A 22749-nucleotide genomic window follows, 5' to 3' on the forward strand; every position below is an offset into this window, starting at 1 on the left:
ATGAATATTATTATTTGTAAAAATATGAAGATTTCTGTAGGATTATGGTTATGTTTGTATCTGTATGTGTGTGTGTGTGTGTGTGTGTGTTTGTGTGTGAGAGATAGAGAGAGAGAGAGAGAGAGAGAGAGAGAGAGAGAGAGAGAGAGAGAGAGAGAGAGTATTAGTTTGGTTTGTGTTTAATTTGATTTTTGTTGCTTCCAGGTTATGTAGCAATTATGAAGGAAGAAGGGGCAATTCTGTCGTGTTTCACTCTCTCTTTTATTAGAATCTATTGTCTTAGTCTTAATGTTCCTGGCACTTAAATGACCCATTTGTGTTACAAGAGCCATTAAACCTATTTTAAAAAACCCAACCAACCATAATTGACAATAACACACATTGCAAATGCTTGCACCAAAAGAGGACCTGACGGTATGGCTTGTACAGTATTATAAAATTTGGAAGGAGATTAAATGTGTCATATTAATGTGCATAATTAAGTTTTCAGAAATCGAATTTTGTATTTTCTCTTTATGAATGAGTTATGGGCCTGAATGCGTGATTTTTGTATAGCCTAAAAATAAACAAAGGGTTTTTTAAACTCAGTCAAAGGGAATTCGGATAAAGTTGATTTATTCCAGGACTTCTCATAGTAATAACCGACCGTTTTCTCTTTCTGATTTCTCTTGTACATCACAAAATGTAAAGAAATGCTTTGATTACAGCTATAAATACTAAAACACTGTGTTTGTAGAGCTCATTTTGCGGGTGGTTGGATGGGAGCATCATCCTTGAATCATATACCTATGATGTTCGCATGGGTGTACGATCCGATAGTGATGTCGTTTCTTCTTCTCTTTACTAGCCTATCCTGCTTCTTTGGTTTGTGATTGTATTTTTGACAGGGGATATTTTTTTTTCTGTAAATCTTCTGCCTGTTTGTTCTTGGTTATTTATAATTTAGCTTATGATATCTTTAGGTTATGATTTTGATTTACATTTGTACTATTTTTGTTAGATTGCTTGTTTTTATGTTTCAGCGGTCTCTCATATAACCTCAATTGTGTTGGAAGAGACCTAAAGCAACAAACAAACAAAAAGCAGAACAACATTCTGTATAGAATGTATCCTTGTTACTTTTTTTTGTTTTGAGTAAGAAACCGTCTATTTTTGTGTTGGGTGAGTGGGTGAGGTTTTTGGGGGTGGAGGGGGGGGGGGGGGGGGTGGGGGCGGATACTTGTTGCTACAACACATCTATGGCAATCTAATGGGTCGAAACCTGACACCCCATGTATTTTGTGTGTCTGCATTTACTACTGTCATCATTGTATCATACACGGTTTTCCTTTCAATTCTACAATAATATATTTTATGGAAAAGTCCTCTATTGAAACATACAGGCCAGTTGATTTGTATTTGAAACACTTAATCCATCGGTCTGAAAAATTGACCAATACAGGTGGTGGTCGTCGTCCACCTCAACAGGGTTCTTATGCAGTTCATTAAAGATGTCATTCTATTTTAAGTCTGGATTTCTGGGTGGGGATCCTGACCTCCCATAGCGGGCAGGGAGGTACATACTGTGACTTCTATCCCCTTATATCTGTTTTCCAACATGCTTTCTGTCTTTGTCTTGGAATGAGATTATTTGGTTTTTTCCTGGCACTGGCCGGAATCCTAGCTGGGAGGGAAACAGTCAAATGCATAGTTATTGTTTTGGGAGATGATATTTTTTTCCTTGTAAATCATCTCTCTGTTATGTATTATTATGTTATTTTTAATGTATAATGTAAGCATTTGAGTGTGTTCCTCTTTGTTGGATCTTGTGCTTGTATCTGGATGAGACTTGTAGGTGATTTCAAACTAAGTACATTGATGGTATGCTCTTGGAATGTACATCTTATCCCTATTTGTTCTCAATTCCCCTTTGTCTTATCTTTTCTTTTGTGCTTTAATTGTAATTCTAGAACTTTTTACTATCCCATTTTCTTCCGTTTTACTGGCGCTGATATAACCTTAATGTGTTGCAAGTGCTGTAAAACCCTTAAAAACAAAAACAAACAAACATCAACAGGGTTCTTATGCAGTTTATTAAAGTTGTCATTCTATTTTAAGTCTGGATTTCTCCCATAGCTGGCAGGGAGGTACATACTGTGTCTTCTATCCCCTTATATCCGTTATCCAACATGCTTTCTGTCTTTGTCTCGGAATGAGATTACTTGGTTTTGTCCTGGCACTGGCCGGAATCCTAGCTGGGAGGGAAACAGTCAAATGCAGTTATTGTTTTGGGAGATGATATTTTTTTCCTTGTAAATCATCTCTCTGTTATGTATTATTATTTATATTTTGAATGTATAATGGAAGCATTTGAGTGTGTTCCTCTTTGTTGGATTTTGTGCTTGTGTCTGGATGAGACTTGTAGGTGATTTCAAACTAAGTACATTGGTGGTATGCTCTTGGAATCTACATCTGATCCCTATTTGTTCTCAATTCCCCTTTGTCTTACTTTTTCTTGGGTGCTTTAATTGTAATTCTAGAACTTTTTGCTATCCCATTTTCTTCCTTTTTACTGGCACTGATATAACCTAAATGTGTTGCAAGCGCCGTAAAACCCTTAAAAACAAAAACAATAAGTCTGGATTTAACTCAAAACTAAACTAAATGATTAGGTACTAACAAAAAATGAATTTGAATTTGAGCTTTTTTCAACAGGTACAATTTTCCATATAATTTTACCAATTTTAATTTTAATTTCCAATGAAACTCTTCCATACTCAGTTGTATTTATTTACTTATTTTTAATGCATTTTACCTCAATAACTTATTGCTGCTGTTTTTTTTTTTTTTTTTTTTTTTTTTTTTTTTTTGGTTTTTTTTTATAAATAAAAATTGTTTGTAGTTCTTGTCGTCTTTTTCAAAATTTGTTTCGGTTTTATTTTTTACACTAGTTTGTTTTTTTGTACAGACCTTTTTTTTTTGTTTGTTGTCGTTTACATAATTTCTATAATTTATAATTGATGTATGAATCATAAAATCCTAATCATGCAATGTCCTCTTTGCTGTTGATTATCATCGCCACCATCTTCCCTGTCATCGTTATCATTCTCTTCATTATCATTATCGTCATCTTTCTTCTCATGAATTGTCATTATCATTATATATTCACGTATTTTTGCTTTGTGGTCTGGTGGTCTGATGCCCACCTTCGGACTTTCCGCAGAAAGGTCGAGGGTTTGAGTCTGAGGACAGAGCGGGGTCCTTTGACCTCCCATGGAGGACAGGAGGTCACGCCGTGTCGTCATTCCCCTTATACCTGTTTTCCGAGTTCCTTTCTGTCTTTGTCTTGGAATGGAATTACATAGTTTTGCCCCAGCCCTGGTTACGGGCCTTGACTGGGATAGGAACAGTCAAATGTATAGTTTGGGAGATGATATTCCCCCCCACCTCCCCTTGTAAAAATCATCTCTCTGTTAAGTAGTGTTAGTTATGTATTCTCTGATCATGAATGTGTTCATCTTAGCGGGATTCTTTACTGGTGTCTGGATGAGACTTTAAGGTGATCTCAAACTAAGTACATTGATGGTATGCTCTTGGAATCTGCACCTGTTCCCTATTTGAACCAATTCCCATTAGTCTTGCCTTTTCTAAGGTGCTTTCATTGTTAATCTAGAATATTTTGACTATTCCATATTCTTCTTTTTTACTGGCGCTGAAATGACCCAAATGTGTCTCAAGCCCCGTAAAACCCTTAAAAACAAAAAACAAGCCCCGTAAACCCATTAAAAACATACAAAAAACAAGCCCCGTAAAACCCTTAAAAACAAAAAACAAGCCCTGTAAAACCCTTAAAAACATACAAAAACAAGCCCTGTAAAACCCTTAAAAACAAAAAACAAGCCCTGTAAAACCCTTAAAAACATACAAAAACAAGCCCTGTAAAACCCTTAAAAACAAAAAACAAGCCCCGTAAAACCCTTAAAAACATACAAAAACAAGCCCTGTAAAACCCTTAAAAACATACAAAAACAAGCCCTGTAAAACCCTTAAAAACAAAAAACAAGCCCCGTAAAACCCTTAAAAACATACAAAAACAAGCCCTGTAAAACCCTTAAAAACATACAAAAACAAGCCCTGTAAAACCCTTAAAAACAAAAAACAAGCCCCGTAAAACCCTTAAAAACATACAAAAACAAGCCCTGTAAAACCCTTAAAAACAAAAAACAAGCCCCGTAAAACCCTTAAAAACATACAAAAACAAGCCCCGTAAAACCCTTAAAAACATACAAAAACAAACGAGGGATTTCCTTTTTTTTAAAATTTACATTTTCTCGAAACAATGTGCTAGCAATGAGAGAGTTGATGTGTGGTGGAACAAACAGGTGCAGTTTCCCACTCTCCAGAAGTTAGAGTATCAATGATAGTCTATCATCTCAATTCCTCTAAAAGTGGGGTTTAGTTCAGTAAAAATGGGGCTTAAAGGCAAACGTTCAACATTTTCCTTCTTTTTCACTTTTTGTCACCATCAGCACTGATAATGAATATTACAATTTCCAAAATAGAACTAAATACCAAACACGGGACAGTTTTGGGCTCAAAACCCTCCTTCAGCTAACAACAAAAACAAATGCTTGAATCCCTTTGCATTCGTTTTTAAACAATGACTGACTACCCATTACTCATCATTACTGGGGCTTTTATATGGCCTGAAATAGTTGCATCCCTTTCAATATAATGATAAACCACGACATTAAAATATTCACCATCTGTCCATCTTTTTAAAAATCAAATTATTCATCCTCAATCAATCCATCCATCCATCCATCTTTCAATTCATTCATTCCTCCTTTTATAATAGAATTATGTGTATATCGTTGTGCCCTCCTCAATTTACATTCTTCACCACGCTACCACTCTTTATTCATTCTAAGTTTGATTGTTGCAATGTTTAAGGTGTTAGTTTTACAGGTTGTTCATCCCATACAACCATCCATACATTATTTTTACCTCGTTTAATTTGCATTTCTTTACGCCCTAAAAAATCTTGTATTATTTTCATATTTTATACTCATTAATTTCTTTAAATGTCATATTGTCATTCTTGGTAGACTTCTTATGTTGCTATTATAATTTATTACGTTTTATTTTGATGTAATTATACTACCTTTGTTATAATTTAATTGAACAAATTAAAATGAGAGAAGACCGTGTTTGTTTGTTTGTTTGATGTTCGCCTCAAGACCGCTACAAATCAACTAAGGCAGGCGGGGTGTTTTCCCAAGGTCACAGAAGTGGGACAGATTTGTGTAGAACCTCATGCCTCCAGGTTTCCTGGGTGGGGTTCCTGACCTCTCATCTGGGTGGGGTTCCTGACCTCCCATAGTAGGCAGGGGGGGGGGGGTACATACTGTGCCTTCTGTCCCCTTCTATCTGTTTTACAACTTGCTTTCTGTCTTTGTCTTGGAATGAGATTACTAAGTTTTGTCCTGACCCCGGCTGGGAGGGAGACAATTGAATGTATAGTCAATTTTGGGAGATGATATTATTTTTTCCTTGTAAATCATCTCTCTGTTATGTATTATTATATTATTTGTTATTTTGAATGTGTAATGTAAGCATTTGAGTGTATTCCTCTTTGTTGGATTTTGTGCTTGTGTCCGGATGAGACTTATAGGTGATCTCAAACTAAGTACATTGGTGGTATATGCTCTTTGAATCTACATCTGATCCCTATTTGTTCCCAGTTCCCCTATGTCTTACTTTTTCTTGGGTGCTTTATTTGTAATTCTAGAACTTTTTACTATCCCATTTTCTTCCTTTTTATTGGCGCTGATATAACCTAAATGTATTGCAAGCGCCGTGAACCCCTTAAAAACAACAACAAAAAAAAAACACCAACAAAAAAACAACAAAAAAAAAACTGACCTCACATAGTGGGCAGGGAGGTACTTGTCTTGGAATGAGATTACTAAGTTTTGTCCTGACCCTGGCCGGAGTCCTTGGCTGGGAGGGAGACAGTTGAATGTCTAGTCAATTTTGGGAAATGATTATTTTTTCCTTGAAAATCATCTCTCTGTTATGCATTGTAGAGTTTTATTTATATTATATATGATTTGTAAACATTTGAGTGTGGATCTCTTAGTGAAGACCTGTGCTTGTGCCTGAATGGGACTTTTAGGTGATCTCAAACTAAGTACTTTGACGGTGTGCTCTTGGAATCTACACGTTTCCTATTTGCCACCAATTCCCCTTTTGTCTTCTCTTTTCTTGGCCACTTTAATTGTATTTCTAGAACTTTTTACTATCTTATTTTCTTCCTTTTTACTGGCGCTGATATGACCTTAATGTGTTGCAAGCGCTGTAAAACCCTTAAAAACAAAACAAAAGCAAGGCGGGGTGTTTTCCCAAGGTCACAGAAATTGGACAGATTTGTGTAGAACATCATGCCTCCAGGTTACTTGGGTGGGGTTCCTGACCTCCCATGGTGGGCAGGGAGGCATTAGTGAACTGCGTCTTCTATCCCCCTGTATTAGTTTTCCAATTTGCTTTCTGTCTTTCTGGTTGGGGCTCCTGACCTCCCATGGTGGGCAGGGAGGCATTCGTGTACTGCGTCTTCTATCCCCCTGTATTAGTTTTCCAATTTGCTTTCTGTCTTTCTGGTTGGGGCTCCTGACCTCCCATAGTGGGCAGGGAGGCATTCGTGTACTGCGTCTTCTATCCCCCTGTCTGGGTGGGGATCCTGACCTCCCATAGTGGGCAGGGGGGTACATACTGTGTCTTCTATCCCCTTATATCTGTTTTCCAACTTGCTTTCTGTCTTTGTCTTGGCATGAGATTACTTGGTTTTGTCCTGGCCCTGGCTGGAGTCCTAGATGGGAGGGAAACAGTCAAATGCATAGTTATTGTTTTGGGAGATGATATTTTTTTCCTTGTAAATCATCTCTCTGTAATGTATTATTGTTATTTTAATGTATAATGTAGGCATTTGAGTGTATTCCCCTTTTTGGATTTTTTGCTTGTGTCTGGATGATACTTATAGGTGATCTCAAACTAGGTGCATTGGTGGTATGCTCTTAGAATCTACATCTGATCCCTATTTGTTCCCAGTTCCCCTATGCCTTACTTTTTCTTGGGTGCTGTAATTGTAAAGAACTTTTTACTGTCCCATTTTCTTCCTTTTTACTGGCGCTGATATAACCTAAATGTGTTGCAAGCGCCGTAAAACCCTTAAAAACAAACAAACAAAACAACTATCCCCCTGTATTAGTTTTCCAATTTGCTTTCTGTCTTTCTGGGTGGGGATCCTGACCTCCCATAGTGGGCAGGGAGTCAATCGTGTACTGCGTCTTCTATCCCCCTGTATTAGTTTTCTAATTTGCTTTCTGTCTTTCTGGGTGGGGATCCTGACCTCCCATAGTGGGCAGGGAGTCAATCGTGTACTGCGTCTTCTATCCCCCTGTATTAGTTTTCCAATTTGCTTTCTGTCTTTCTGGGTGGGGTTCCTGACCTCCCATAGTAGGCAGAGAGGCATTCGTGTACTGCGTCTTCTATGAATCCTGACCTCCCATAGTGGGCAAGGAGGCATTCGTGTACTGCGTCTTCTATGAATCCTGACCTCCCATAGTGGGCAGGGAGGCATTCGTGTACTGCGTCTTCTATGAATCCTGACCTCCCATAGTGGGCAAGGAGGCATTCGTGTACTGCGTCTTCTATGAATCCTGACCTCCCATAGTGGGCAAGGAGGCATTGGTGTACTGCGTCTTCTATGAATCCTGACCTCCCATAGTGGGCAGGGAGGCATTCGTGTACTGCTTCTTCTATCCCCCTGTATTAGTTTTCCAATTTGCTTTCTGTCTTTATCTTGGAGTGAGATTACTTGGATTTATCCTGGCCTTGGCCATATAACCCTGGTTGAGTGGGAAACAGTCAAATGAGTTTTGGGAGATGATATATTTTCGTTTGTAAATCTTCCTCTATTATTTTTGTTTTATCTGTGCATGATCTCGCCTTTTAAAAAATTCTTTCACTGACAAATTTGTTTCTGTCATCATGTGGCGTCCTCGGGACAGAAACAATTTGTGGGCGAAAGAATTAAAAAAAAGATCCGAAATAATAGATATAATTCGCGCTCCTTAATTTTCAAGCACTCTAAACTATCCATGTATATAAGATTCTCATGAACATATATATATATATATATATATATATATATATATATATATATATATATATATATATATATATATATATATATATACATATATGTCTATGCATTATATAACTGTATATATATCTGGTGGGCAGAAATAATATTTTATTATGTATACCATCAATAGTTTAGAGTTATACATAAATAGAATTTCACCTTAATGGGGTCACAAAATTTGCGACAAGTTGATTGAGCGCGTGGCAGGTGCCAGGAAAATTTAAAAAATGAGCTTTATATAGCGCAATATCCACTAAATGTGCTCAAAGCGCTTTACAAAAAAAATAATCCAAACAAAAAAACATTGTCGTGGTGAGGTTTCCGTTTACAACTTCAACATGCGTTCTTGACGAAAAGCCTTCACAAAAGTATTTTCATTATTTCTAATCTTTTTGACACTGACAAGATACACAGCCATATCTGTCTGTGGCGTATCCGGACAATCCACATTCCAGCTCACACACGATCATAATACAAACATGTTTTGTTGTTGTGTCCATCGGAACTGTTACTGTTACACTTGTTTTCGTTGGCTGAGGACTGGTTGTTTCTTGGGTAGTTGCCGCTGCTCTTCTCGTTGGATATTGGGAAGTTGTAGTTTGGGACGAGGAGGACGTGATGATTGTAGGTGAAGTTGAAGTCACATTGGTTGCAGTATTGGGTGTAGTAGAATGCAGGGTGTGGTGGTGGCGCCTTGTGATGACTGTAGTAGCTGTCGTTGGTTTGGACGTTGAACTTGGATACGATTTGATGGTTGTCTTTGACGTTGATGTTGACGTAGTAGGTAATGGTTTTTTAGTCGTATTTGTTGTGTTATGATGAGATGTAGATTTAGTGTTTCCGGGTGTTGTAAAAGTCATCTTAGAAACATTGGATAATTTTTGAGTAGTAAAAGATAATGTCTGTGATGTCTCCTGGTTTGTGTTTGGCGTCAACGTCGTTAAAGCTGGCACATTTGTTTTTGTCCATGTAGGGGGAGAGTGGTTTGTCGTTTTTGGTGTTGTTGATTGTTGGGATTGTGTTGATGTAGCTTTGAACTCACAAATAAAAGCTCTATCCTTACGATATATTTCAGGTGTGCACGGATAGTCGATCCATCCTCCAGATATTCCGCTAATAACTACACATTGTTCACCAATTCCAGCACCCGGGACAAAATTCTGATAAATCATCGGGGATCCATCTTTCCAAACATACCGATCCTTATTTCCGTTTCCGTTCAAGCCAATCCACACTTCCTCATCAAAACGGTAACCAGAATTCAACAGTTTCCAAATATAGCTATTGATCTGTTTTGTTTTTATCGTTACAAGATTTCCTCCATTTTCCTCACAAGTGTCGCGTGCAGTCGGGAAATCAAGTCTGACTCTTAGATAAAAGTAGTAGCACATATTGTTAAAAACTTGCAAGTACTGACCACGTAACTGGACAGGACAATCCTGCGCCGTAGCTGGGGGGCCTGTACTGGAATGTCCGGGTGGATTTGGAGGATACTCGCATACAAATGCGTGGCGATTATATGACATAAAGTTATCTTGACATCTTCTGTCTAGCCATTCTCCATTAGTTGCTTCCATTACAACACAATCTTGATATCTATAGGAAAAGTCAGGAAAACCTGTAAATGGTCCATTTCCGGGTTTAAAATTGTTGTACATCATTTTCGAGCCATCTTGCCAAACATAATCTCCTTCTTTGACTGCATCTGACAAACCAATCCATACAATATCGTTATGGTTATAGTCATATTTTAATTTTTTTAAAATAAACGTGTTGATTCTTGGAGATTTGACCAAAGCCAGCATTCCGCCGCCCGATTGACAAATGTCAACAGCATTGTCGTATTCTCGTCGGAGTTCAAGAAAAAAATAGTAACATTTGTTGTCGTAGACAGTCAGGTATTTGTTTCGTTGGAGATCATCTGGACAGTCCTTGATTTGGACGAAAGATCCTGTAAATAATGAGAGTGAGATAATTGAAAAATGTATAATCGTTGATATTTTATTTAACTCTCTCCTTACCGACCATTTTCACTATTTTCCTAAAATGACAGGCTTACCCAGCAGAAAAATAGATTTTTAAAACTCAAACAATCTCTCTACGAAACAACTTTATGTTCTTATTAATTAAACAAAGATCATTGTGATGTACAAAATAAATCTGAATAAGAAAAAATGTATATTGTGTCGTAACAAATGTTTGAAAAAAAAAGTCCCCCCCCCCTTCCCAAACCCCCAAGTAGAACAAGAACACTTGGGATGTAGTAGCTTATGGAAGGTCTCCCAAGGGCACCTTCCAAAAGAAGGAGTACACTCCTGATCTCACCCCCGTGACGAAGGGAACGAACGGGGAACCGTTGCAGGTTAAGAGGACGGTCCTTGGCGACTTCTCGCATAGCCAGCAGCGGCCGGTACTTGTCACAGCGGGGGTGAAAATCCCTAGGGTGCAATCTCTCCCACTCTGCGGATGGAACGTCAGGAAGGCTGACTGGGAGCAATTCAATTCCTACACCGAGCAGGTTTGCCCTGTTATCCCTCCCAAATCCAAAACCATAACTAGCTGATGAATGATGATGATGATGATGATAATGATGATGTGATAATGAGATGATAATGATGATGATGATGATGATGATATGATGATGATGATGATGATGATGATGATGATGATATGATGATGATGATAATGATGATGATGATGATGATGATGATGATGATAATGATGATGATGATGATGATGATGATGACGACGACGATGATGATGATGATGATGATGATGATGATGATGATGATGATGATGATGATGATGACGACGACGACGACGATGATGATGATGATGATGATGATGATGATGATGATGATGATGATGATGATGATGAAGATGATGATGATGATGATGATGACGACGATGATGATGATGATGATGATGATGATGATGATGATGATGATGATGATAAAGACGATGATGATGATGATGATGATGATGACGAAGATGATGATGATGATGATGATGATGATGATGATGATGATGATGATGATGATGATGATAATGACGATGATGATGATGATGATGATGATGATGATGATGATGATGATAATGATAACCAGCTCCCTGAATGAATTCATTCAATAAAATACATACCTTTCTCCCATAAAGCCAGGAAAAAAACTAATATTAAACAAGTCCACATTTGTGTCTAATGTCTGGCTACAGATTTAATAACACACTTTATGTTCCTAAAACGCACAATAAACCGACAGTGACCTTCCCACAAAACCTAATTTGATTTTTGTTTTTCAACATAGTACAAAACACCGTCAATTTCTACCCAATCTTAAACTTATATAAATGTTTGTACAAAATATAGCCTTGTGTTTTAAGAAGAAAAACAAAACCAGTCAAAGCCTTGCCCCAAAATCAATGTGTTATGTATTGCAAAAGGAAACTGTGAGAGGATCCTATCATTATTAACAAGACACGTTCTTATCTCAGAATTAAACGGATCCAAAAGAAAAGATAAGACTTCAATATTTTAAAGTGTAACAGATAATAATATAATAATAATAAATGGCATTTATATAGAGCTTTACCCCGTTGTCACAGGCTCTAAGCGCTTTACAGTGATATAAAACAAAACATATTACAGTGAGACAAGTGTGAAGGAAACGTGATACGAATTCAATTTAACAACAACAAAATATGAAGATAATATTGCAACATTATGACGTAAAAAGATAAAACTTTAAGCGAGATTTGAACGTTGTCAACGAATCCGAGCACATCACATGTGATGGGATAGAGTTCCAAAAAAGGGGGGCCGAAAATTGAAAAGATTGTTCACCTATTTTACGAAATGGCTTAGGTTTGACAAGGATTGATTGGTCATTGCTTGACCTCAAGTTTCTATTGGGGACATATATGTTTAGAAGGCCTTTAATATAGGTGGGACTGTTCGTGCTCAGGGATTTGTAGACAACAGTACAAATCTTAGAGGTAACTCTTTTTTCCACAGGAAGCCAATGTAACTCACGGAGAAGAAGAGTTGCTGACGGGTATTTTTTGTTATTGCGTACAATGAGCCTGGCTGCGTTATTTTGGGCAACCTGAAGTTTGCTAATTTTGTCTTTAGCTAAATTCGCCCAAAGGGAGTTACAATAGTCCAATTTAGATAAAACAAGGGAATTAATTAACAGTTCTACTATATGCTTCGGTATTAAATTACGAATCTTGCTTATTTTGCAGATCGTAGTAAATGCTTACGAACTGGAAAGTCAGATGATTTGGCTGGTAGGAAAGTACTGAGAGTGGCTATAGCTAGAACGCAGTTGACGTCACCCAGGTCTCTTTTACTGCTTATTGCCATCCGCGTTTATGAGTGATGATTCTCACTAACTGTATCAACCGAACTATAAACGTTCACGGTTAGTTTTGTGTGTTGGCCCGTTATACTTCCGGATGGCAATGTTGTGAGCTTCTTAGCCAAGCGCATAATATCTGTTGAAGTAAGGAATGTTGTAAAAGGTGCAATACACGTGGTGATTTCTACCCGTAACGATCTGGAGACAGGCATGGCTGAAGCAAATCGTAGTGAAATCACAACGTGTACGGCCATATAACTAGGCAAGCAGAGGGATGGCCTTGGGGTTATGTGGTCTAGTGGTATGACACTCGCTTTCGGATCGGAAGGCCCTGGGTTCGAGCCTCGCGCTCGGCGCATAGTTCAGTCCTTGAAAAAGGCTCTGTACTCACATTCTCTCACCATACTCAGGTGTAAAATGAGTACCTGGCCGTTAACAGCGTTGTCTTTGTCCGAAAAATTGTAATATCGCCTAACAGGCGTTATGTCCCGTTCTACATGTTAAATGTTGATGTTGACCAGGGACCTCTTGTAAAGCGATTTGAGCACATTTACTGGATATTGCGCAATATAAAAGCTCAATTTGCTTATTTTTCGAGGTGATTATGGGGGCGTGGCAATATAAAATAAGTGGACAATTTTTTTCGGATTTTCGCTATTTTGACGTCAGATTCGTGATCAGCGTCAAATTTACAGTAGGTTTAATACCAAGAACTATGTCTTTACTCGAAAAATTGTTGAAATTAGAAATTATTTTAAATTAATAGTGAGGCTATAACTTGGTCGACAGAACAGTGCCCCTCCCTGTTCCGTGATGAGGCCTAGTGGTAGGGGTATGACTCTCGCTTTCGGATCGGAAGATCCATGTTTTGAGACCCGCTCTGAGCGGCGCATAGTTGAGTCCTTAGAAAAGGATCTTTACTTACATTCTCTTATCCTACTCAAGTGAAAAATGAGTACATGGCCATTCGTTGTCTCCGTCTGAATAAAATTGTAATATCGTCCAATAGGCGTCAGTCTAGTGTTGCTGTTGGCTTGAGACCATTATAAAGCGTGTAATATTTTTCACGGGCCTTTCAACCCCATTCTATTTAATAAGTCATCAAGAGTAATTTCAGACCTACCAACCCTTCACATTACAAAAGTAGAATCAGAACGCCTGAAAATAGGAATTTGATTTTTTAAAAAATAGGAATTTCACCTCTTTCCTCCCGCCCCCCCCCCCCCCCCTCTTTGGTCTTTTTTATTCTCACAATTATCATCTTTTTTTTTTAAATCGGAATTTTAGAGACAATGTCGGAACAGTACAAAAAGGAAGAGTGAAAATAGGAATGATTCCGCCAAAAGCGGAAGGGTTGGCAGGCATGTAATTTTAGTTGCAAGGGAACGATATTCCTTGATATAGATAGTATGCGCTTGGCTAAGAAGCTCATAACATTGCCAGCCGGAAGTATAACGAACCAACACACATAACTGTGTGTATCCATGAACGTTTATAATTAGTCAGGTTAATACAGTTCAGTGAGCATTACTCATAAACGCGGATGGCAAAAAACAATAACAAAGACCTGAGTGACGTCATCTTCGAACTATCTATATCAGGTCAACGCAAACGTTCCCGATCGCTGACTGTCTGATTGAGAGTCAGTTGGCGAATGGGAGCGATCTATATTCCTGTTTTCGTCCAACCAAGTCATCAATTAACCGGTAGATAACCACGCCTCTCGGACAAAAAATCGTCATAATGTAAACAATGGCAGTGATTGGTAGACCCAGCAAACTACACAGGTTTTACTATCGATGGTATGTGTTAAGTAAAATATCCACTGTTATACCTCTTGGTCAGTAGAATCAACACAGAAAACTATGTGTAAACTTAAACGTTTATAATATGATCGAGAAAACCATGTGCTAACTAGTCACCCATTTGTCAATATCAAAACAATAACAACGATCAGATGGAGGCCGAATTCGTTCACGTTATTTTTATAAACAACCAACTATGTTTGTCCGAGCACGTGTGAAGGTGTGTCACAAATTCCATGTTTTGATTGGTGAAAAATCTACTGGTCAATTATATGATTTGTTGCTGTACAACGACTGGATATATCTTAACAAATTATGTAAACACGCTGCTTTGTTTATGAACGTTGTAAACATACCCCTGTGTCAAGCTGAATAAAAAGACCAATCATGATGTTAGATATTTAAAAGGTGTAAACACTTTTCACTAAGTGGGTCACTTTGAGCACATTTTGCAATGTGACCAATGACCTCGAGCACATGGAAAGTTAATATAGATCATGCCCATTGAGGATAGCGTGGGCAGAAGGCGGGCTTTGTGTTGTTGACAATCTAATCGCGTAGTGATATGAATTAACTGTCAAAATATTTTTAATGAATAGAAAAACGGCCGGAAACGCTTTCAGGCAATTTTCTTATAATTTGTTATTTTCTAGAAGTCTGTCAAATATCGACTTTTTTTTTTCTTCTTTAGCCTCAATCTGTGCGACTTTAAACTTTAAACATGTCCAAAGTCCTATCGAACATGACTACTATGGACTATATGCATGTCACGGACAGTGATTCATACGCGAAATTGGCCAACTTATTCCCATTCACCGATAATTCTATTATCTAGATTGTCCAAAGTCTTTGAAAAGAAGATATAAATAAGACGAAAAAAGAGGAAAACAAAACAAACAAAAACAGTTTTCAAAATTTAAAAAAAAAAAAAAGAAACAAAAAAAAAAATAATAAAAAATAAAAATAAAACAACAACAAAGATTTTTAAAAATCCACTAAAAACAAAATAGAGTTGAGTTGTAAATGTGGCCATATGTGACCCCTCGTCTCAAAACGGTATTAAGTCGGGATGATTAAGATGCTGAAAATGGAATTTGTAGCCAGCAATATCATGCTTAAGTTGAGTTTATATTCTTTATAGAGGAGAAGGAATATCATATTTTACTGTGCTAAATACCAACGTTTCATATTTTTGACCAGTTTAACTATACTTTGATTTTTTTAGCATCTGGTCCATCCCGACATAATACCGTTTAGAGACGAGGGGTCAAATATTTAGTCACATTTATGGCATTTGGCACATTTCGGCACCCCTAGATTCTAGTCTTACATGAGGTACTTTAGTTTACAGTAATAATAATGATTAAAAAATAATAATGATAATTCTGCATAAAAACCGATATGAAGATCTCACAGTTGATTTCGCGCCAGTAGAAAAAAAGATAGTTGAAGTCAAAATATTACGTCGAAAAAAAAAAAAACTAACAAAGGAACCAGCGCTCAGTACTGACCAATAGTCACTCCGCAGCGGTGGGGCGAATAGCGTAGCCATCGTTAACATATAGATGGTTCGAAGATGACATCACATGGTCTTTGTTATTGTTTTTTGTCATCCGCGTTTATGAGTAATGCTCACTGAACTGTATTAACCTGACTATAAACGTTCATGGATACACACAGTTTTGTGTGTTGGTCCGTTATACATCCGGATGGCAATGTTATGAGCTTCTTGGCCAAGCGCATACTATCTATAGTCTGACACTAGAACCCTCTAGGACTGACAGTTTGACGTCATTTTTTAGGTTTGTGTCGCGTCTAGTAGAGCTCATGGAAACATGTGGTCCCATTGGCTGAACTATTGAATACAACTCACGATTTGTTTTCTTTTGAGGCAAAGACTGCAGTTAACGTCATTTTTGGTCAGTGTCAGGCCGTACCATCGTTTGTTATAGCCTGATACTGAAATCCATAAAGACTGGCAGTTTGACGTCATTATTTGTTTTTTGCACCGTCTAGTGAGTTGTCGTTAGTAGAGCTCAAGGAAACAAGTTATTTCATTGGTTGAACTATTGAATACAACTCACGATTTGTTATCTTTTGTGGCAAAAGACCGGAATTTTGACGTCATTTCTTGGTCAGTATCAGACCATGACTTTACGAAGGCCACGGTTAGGCTATAACTTTACGATGGCTACGCTAATAGTGTCAGTTGAGATGTTGATGGTCAGTACTGTCAAACAGGGGGTCAGTACTGACCAATAGTCACTTCGTAATATTTTTATAAATTTTGAGTCAGGGAGAGGTAGATGAATAAAAGGTTTCGATTTTCAAGTTCTTGATCACCGTAAAATTTATAATAGGTTTCATCAAAGAGTGTGTAGGGTAACCAAGAGCTCTCACTTCTCTAAACCGCAATGCTATTGTCGCGTGCCAGGCGAGACAGCGAGGTAGGTGTGCTCCGCGTGTATCATGCGCGCTAGGCTTACTGATACAATGAAGAAAATACGAGTAGAAGACGGAAGATGCTTGGCTTCACCAAAAGCGGGAAGTGAGAGCTCTTGGTAACATAACAATCGTTACCTACACGCTCTTTGGTTTCATACAAAATTTTTTAAAATGTCTGATAAATCAGAAAAAGGTCTACGTTGTTAATGTTTTCTGGTTCCCGTTATACACGGCGCCTCGGGCGTTTACCTGTGTGAGGTTCCTGACCTCCCATAGTGGGCAGGGAGGCACTTACTGTGTCTTCTATCCCCCTCAAGGCTATCTATACTCTCTAGAGTGCTATGATCCCCCTGTATCCTGGGTGGGGTTCCTGACCTCCCATAGTGGGCAGGGAGGTACTTACTGTGTCTTCTATCCCCCTCAATGCTATCTATACTCTCTAGAGTGCTATGATCCCCCTGTATCCTGGGTGGGGCTCCTGACCTCCCATAGTGGGCAGGGAGGCACTTACTGTGTCTTCTATCCCCCTGTATCCTGGGTGGGTTCCTGACCTCCCATAGTGGCAGGGAGGCACTTACTGTGTCTTCTATCCCCCTGTATCCTGGGTGGGGTTCCTGACCTCCCATAGTGGGCAGGGAGGCAATTACTGTGTCTATCCCCCTGTATCTTGGGTGGGGTTCCTGTCCTCCCATAGTGGGCAGGGAGGCACTTACTGTGTCTTCTATCCCCATGTATCCTGGGTGGGGTTCCTGTCCTCCCATAGTGGACAGAGAGGCACTTACTGTGTCTTCTATCCCCCTGTATCCTAGGTGGGGTTCCTGTCCTCCCATAGTGGGCAGGGTAGGGAGGCACTTACTGTGTCTTCTATCCCCCTGTATCCTGGCTGGGGTTCCTGACCTCCCATAGTGGGCAGGGTAGGGAGGCACTTACTGTGTCTTCTATCCCCCTGTATCCTGGGTGGGGTTCCTGACCTCCCATAGTGGGCAGGGAGGCTCTTACTGTGTCTTCTATCCCCTGTATCCTGGGTGGGGTTCCTGACCTCCCATAGTGGGCAGGGAGGCACTTACTGTGTCTTCTATCCCCCTGTATCCTGGGTGGGGTTCCTGACCTCCCATAGTGGGCAGGGAGGCACTTACTGTGTCTTCTATCCCCTTGTATCCTGGGTGGGGTTCCTGACCTCCCATAGTGGGCAGGGAGGCACTTACTGTGTCTTCTATCCCCCTGTATCCTGGGTGGGGTTCCTGACCTCCCATAGTGGACAGGGAGGCACTTACTGTGTCTTCTATCCCCCTGTATCCTGGGTGGGGTTCCTGACCTCCCATAGTGGGCAGGGAGGCACTTACTGTGTCTTCTATCCCCCTGTATTCTGCTCGGGGTTCCTGTCCTCCCATAGTGGGCAGGGAGGCACTTACTGTGTCTTCTATCCTCCTGTACCGTGTTTTCCAACTTGCTTGCTGTCCTTGTCTTGGACTGAGATTACTTGGTTTTGTCCTGGCCCTGGCCGGATACCCTGGCTGAGAAGGGAAACAGTCAAATGTTTAGTTAGTTTTTTTTTGGGAGGTGATATTCTTTCCTTTGTAAATCATCTCTCTGTTTTGCAATGTATTAAGAATTGTTTCCATATTTATGATTTTTAACATTTGAGTGTATTCCTCTTAGTGGGGACCTGTGCTTGTGTCTGGATGAGACTTTTAGATGATCTCAAAACTAAGTACTTTGATAGTGTGCTCTTGGAATCTACATACATATGTTTCCTATCTGAACCAATTTCACTTTTGTCTTCCCTTTTCTTGGGTGCTTTAATTGTAATTCTAAAACTTTTTACTTTCCCATTTTCTTCCTTTTTAATGGCGCTGATATGACCTTATTGTGTTGCAAGCGCTGTAAAACCCTTAAAAAAAAAAAAAAAAAAAAAAAAAAAAAACCACCAAAAAAAAAACAAACAAAAAAAAAGAAACAAAAACAATCGGACGTTTAACTTCCGTTACGGACTTAATAAATTTTCCGCTATCAAAATTCAGGACGACGGAGGCGTGAAGTTTAATTTGTCATTGTTTTGTTTGCTACAGATGGATTGAAGAAATAAAGAAATATATAAAAGCATAAACCAATTATAATATTATTGTCAGTAACGCCATAATCTTATCGCCAGTCAGCCGTACTATTCTCACAATTAAACCTTTTTACTCCGTAGCGAGTATGTCTCATCTTGACCTCGGGCTGTCAGAATAATTTAACCGTCTCCTTATCAGCTATAGATAGAATGATGTTGACGTCATCCGGGTCTTTTTTTGCCACTCATATTTATGAGTAATTCTCACAAAACTGTATTATTCGGACTATAAAAGTTCATGGTTACACAGAGTTTTGTGTGTTAGTCCGTTATACTTCCGGATGCCAATTAAATGAACTCCATAGCCAAGCGCATACTCGTCTGTCTATCTATAGATAGAATGCGCTTGGCCAAGGAGTTCACAACATTGCCATCCGGAAGTATAACGGACCAACACACAAACTCTGTGTAACCATGAACTTTTATAGTCTGGTTAATACAGTTTAGTGAGAACAACTCGCGGATGGCAAAAACAATAATAAAGACGTCATCTGCATACAATCTATAGGGAAATCGTCACATCGGTTACGATACAACCAGCATATTTCTTGTTTAAATTTCTTTTGTACATCATAAAATGTAAAGAAAATGAACAGTGTGTTGTAGAGCATGTTTTAGCTAAAGAAATTATTTATGGCAAGAACGTTACTGCTATTGTGTCTGAGTGATAAAAATATATATATTTGTGTTAGTTGGGTGTGACGTTTTGGGGAAAATCCTGAAAATGGCTGGTGAGGAGAGAGTTAAGGTGATAATAAAGGGTGATTGACACTTTTGTAATCCATCACCAAAAACTTGAGCTTTTATATAGCGCAATATCCACTAAACGTGCTCAAAGCGCTTCACAAGGGGTCCCTGGCCAACAGCAACACATAACATGTAGGACGAGACATGACGCCTGTCAGGCGATATTACAAATTTTTGGGACAGAGACAACGCTGTAAACGGCCAGGTACTCATTTTCTTTATTTTCTGCATCCCCATGTTCAACATTAATACTACTACTACTACTACTACTACTACTACTACTACTACTACTACTACTACTACTACTACTACTACTACTACTACTACTACTACTACTACTACTACTAACTACTACTACTACTACTACTACTACTACTACTACTACTACTACTACTACTACTACTACTACTACTACTACTACTACTACTACTACTACTACTACTACTATACTACTACTACTACTACTACTACTACTACTACTACTACTACTACTACTACTACTACTACTACTACTACTACTATACTACTACTATACTACTACTACTACTACTACTACTACTACTACTACTACTACTACTACTACTACTATTTACTATACTACTACTACTACTATACTACTACTACTAACTACTACTACTTACTGACTACTACTATACTACTACTACTACTACTACTACTAACTACTACTACTACTACTACTACTACTACTACTACTACTACTATGACTACTACTATTACTATACTACTACTACTACTACTACTACTACTACTACTACTACTACTACTACTACTACTACTATTTACTACTACTACTACTACTACTATATACTACTAACTACTACTACTACTACTATACTACTACTACTACTATATTATTATTATTATTATTATTATTATTATTATTATTATTATTATTACATTATTATTATTATCATATTATTATTATTATTATTATTATTATTATTATTATTATTATTATTATTATATTATTATTATTATTATTATATTATCATATCATCATCATCATTATTATTATTATTATTATTATTATTATATTATTATTATTATTATTATTATTATCATTATCATATTATTATTACTATTATTATTATTATTATTATTATTATTATTATTATTTATTATTATTATTATTATTATTATTATTATTATTATTATTATTATGATTATTCATCATCATTATTATTATTATTATTATTATTATTATTATTATTATTATTATTATTATTATTATTATTATATATTATTATTATTATTATTATTTTAATGCTCCCCTCCCCCCCCCCTTCCCCCCCAAACCCCACTGAACTTTTCTCTCTTCTTTGTCAGGCCCAATATCTCACTACAACTTTAAGACCGTTACTTATTTATTTTTGTCTTTATTCATGTTACTATTTTATCTCGATGTTGTAATGAGTGAAGATCTCAAAACTTAGAAATACGAATTTTATTTTCATTGCTGTCATATCGCTCTAGGATTATCTGATAATCTAGTCGAACAAATGTGACCCTTCGTCTCAAAACGGTATTATGTCGGGTTGGACCAGATGCTAAAAAGTCAAATCATTATTAAACTGGTCAAAAATATGAAACGTTGGTATTTAGCACAGTAAAATATGACATTCCTTCTCCTCTATAAAGCATATAAACTCAACTTAAGCATGATATTTCTGGCTACAACTTCCATTTTAAGCATCTTAATCATCCCGAATTAATACCGTTTTGAGACGAGGTGTCACAAATAGTCTGTCTCTTGAGTAGTTGTTCATTTGATTGCCAATCTTGTCTATGATGCCAATCAAAAATAGAGGATAAAACGGAACTAGGCTTAGATATCCATTCATATAGATAGTATGCGCTTGGCTAAGAAGCTCATAACATTGCCATCCGGAAGTATAACGGACCAACACACAAAACTGTGTGTATCCATGAACGTCTATAGTCAGGTTAATACAGTTCAGTGAGCATTACTCATAAACGCGGATGGCAAAAAAAACAATAACAAAGACCTGAGTGACGTCATCTTCGAACTATCTATAGATAGAATGCACTTGGCCAAGGAGTTCACAACATTGCCATCCGGAAGTATAACGGACCAACACACAAACTCTGTGTTACCATGAACGTTTATAGTCAGGTTAATACAGTTTAGTGAGAACAACTCACAAACGCGGATGGCAAAAACAATAACAAAGGCCTGAGTGACGTCATCTGCATACTATCTATATCGAAACGTTCTGACACAGTCTTCGTTCAATACAACAATAACACAAGTGTGTACCAGTCATAATAATATTATACAAACATACTATGCATGCACCGGTGACATAGCTGTTTTCAACCAAGGCCCTTATTCAACACATTGATATCACTCGGACTGATCACTTATCAGTGATGCCAACTTAGTATATTTTATTCCAATTTAAAAATTAAAAAAAAACTATGCCTTTAGCGCCACGACATCATAAGATATCGTCGCCGAGGCATTCCACGAAGAAATATAGATAACTCATCAAACAAGATGTCTGATGTCAACAGGAATCACCCATGTTGTCCAAGTGAGCATATTGGGAGTTAATAATCTTGCTCATGGAAAAAAAACAAAAACGAAAGTGCCTGAAGCGGGGCTCGAACCCGGGTCATCCGGATCACAGTGCAATGCCTTACCCACTCTGCCACTTCGCCCCCCATTTCATTCTGATATATTATTATAATATAGCTTTTACATTCTTTTTAAAAGTGAATTTTGATTGAGATACATTCATCATCATCATCATCGTCATCATCATCATCATCATCATCATCATCATCATCATCATCATCATCATCATCATCATCATCATCATCATTCCATCTCCAATACGTATGATTTTTAAAATCATGAATTCGCATCTCTGCTGTTATATTTACCTTTGGTTGTCACCTTCACTTAATTGGATTCAATAGTCTAATGTCACGTCGCCCAGCAACGGCGGTCATCGTGGTTCTAAACAAATAAAATCGGTACTTTTTATTCTCCATGCTGGCGAGAACTTTTTATATGTCTTGTGATCAGAATGTGTAAAAGTCAAAACATGA

At 37.8% G+C, this 22749-nt stretch overlaps 1 protein-coding gene across 1 annotated transcript; it reads right to left on the reverse strand.

The window, feature by feature from the left end:
• Nucleotides 1–8271: 8271 nt before the first annotated feature.
• On the reverse strand, nt 8272–11827 carry LOC144957885 (uncharacterized). Its single transcript, XM_078889406.1, has 2 exons — nt 11327–11827; nt 8272–10136 (listed from the first exon to the last, which is right to left on the reverse strand). Exons 1-2 carry the CDS (start codon nt 11373–11375, stop codon nt 8569–8571), a joined length of 1617 nt encoding a protein of 538 aa, XP_078745532.1. The 5' UTR covers nt 11376–11827; the 3' UTR covers nt 8272–8568.
• Nucleotides 11828–22749: the final 10922 nt, after the last annotated feature.

Source organism: Berghia stephanieae, chromosome 12, assembly GCF_034508935.2.
Source record: "Berghia stephanieae isolate SIO BIC M18660-M18661 chromosome 12, UCSD_Bste_1.3, whole genome shotgun sequence".
Taxonomy (NCBI): Eukaryota; Metazoa; Mollusca; class Gastropoda; order Nudibranchia; family Aeolidiidae; genus Berghia; species Berghia stephanieae.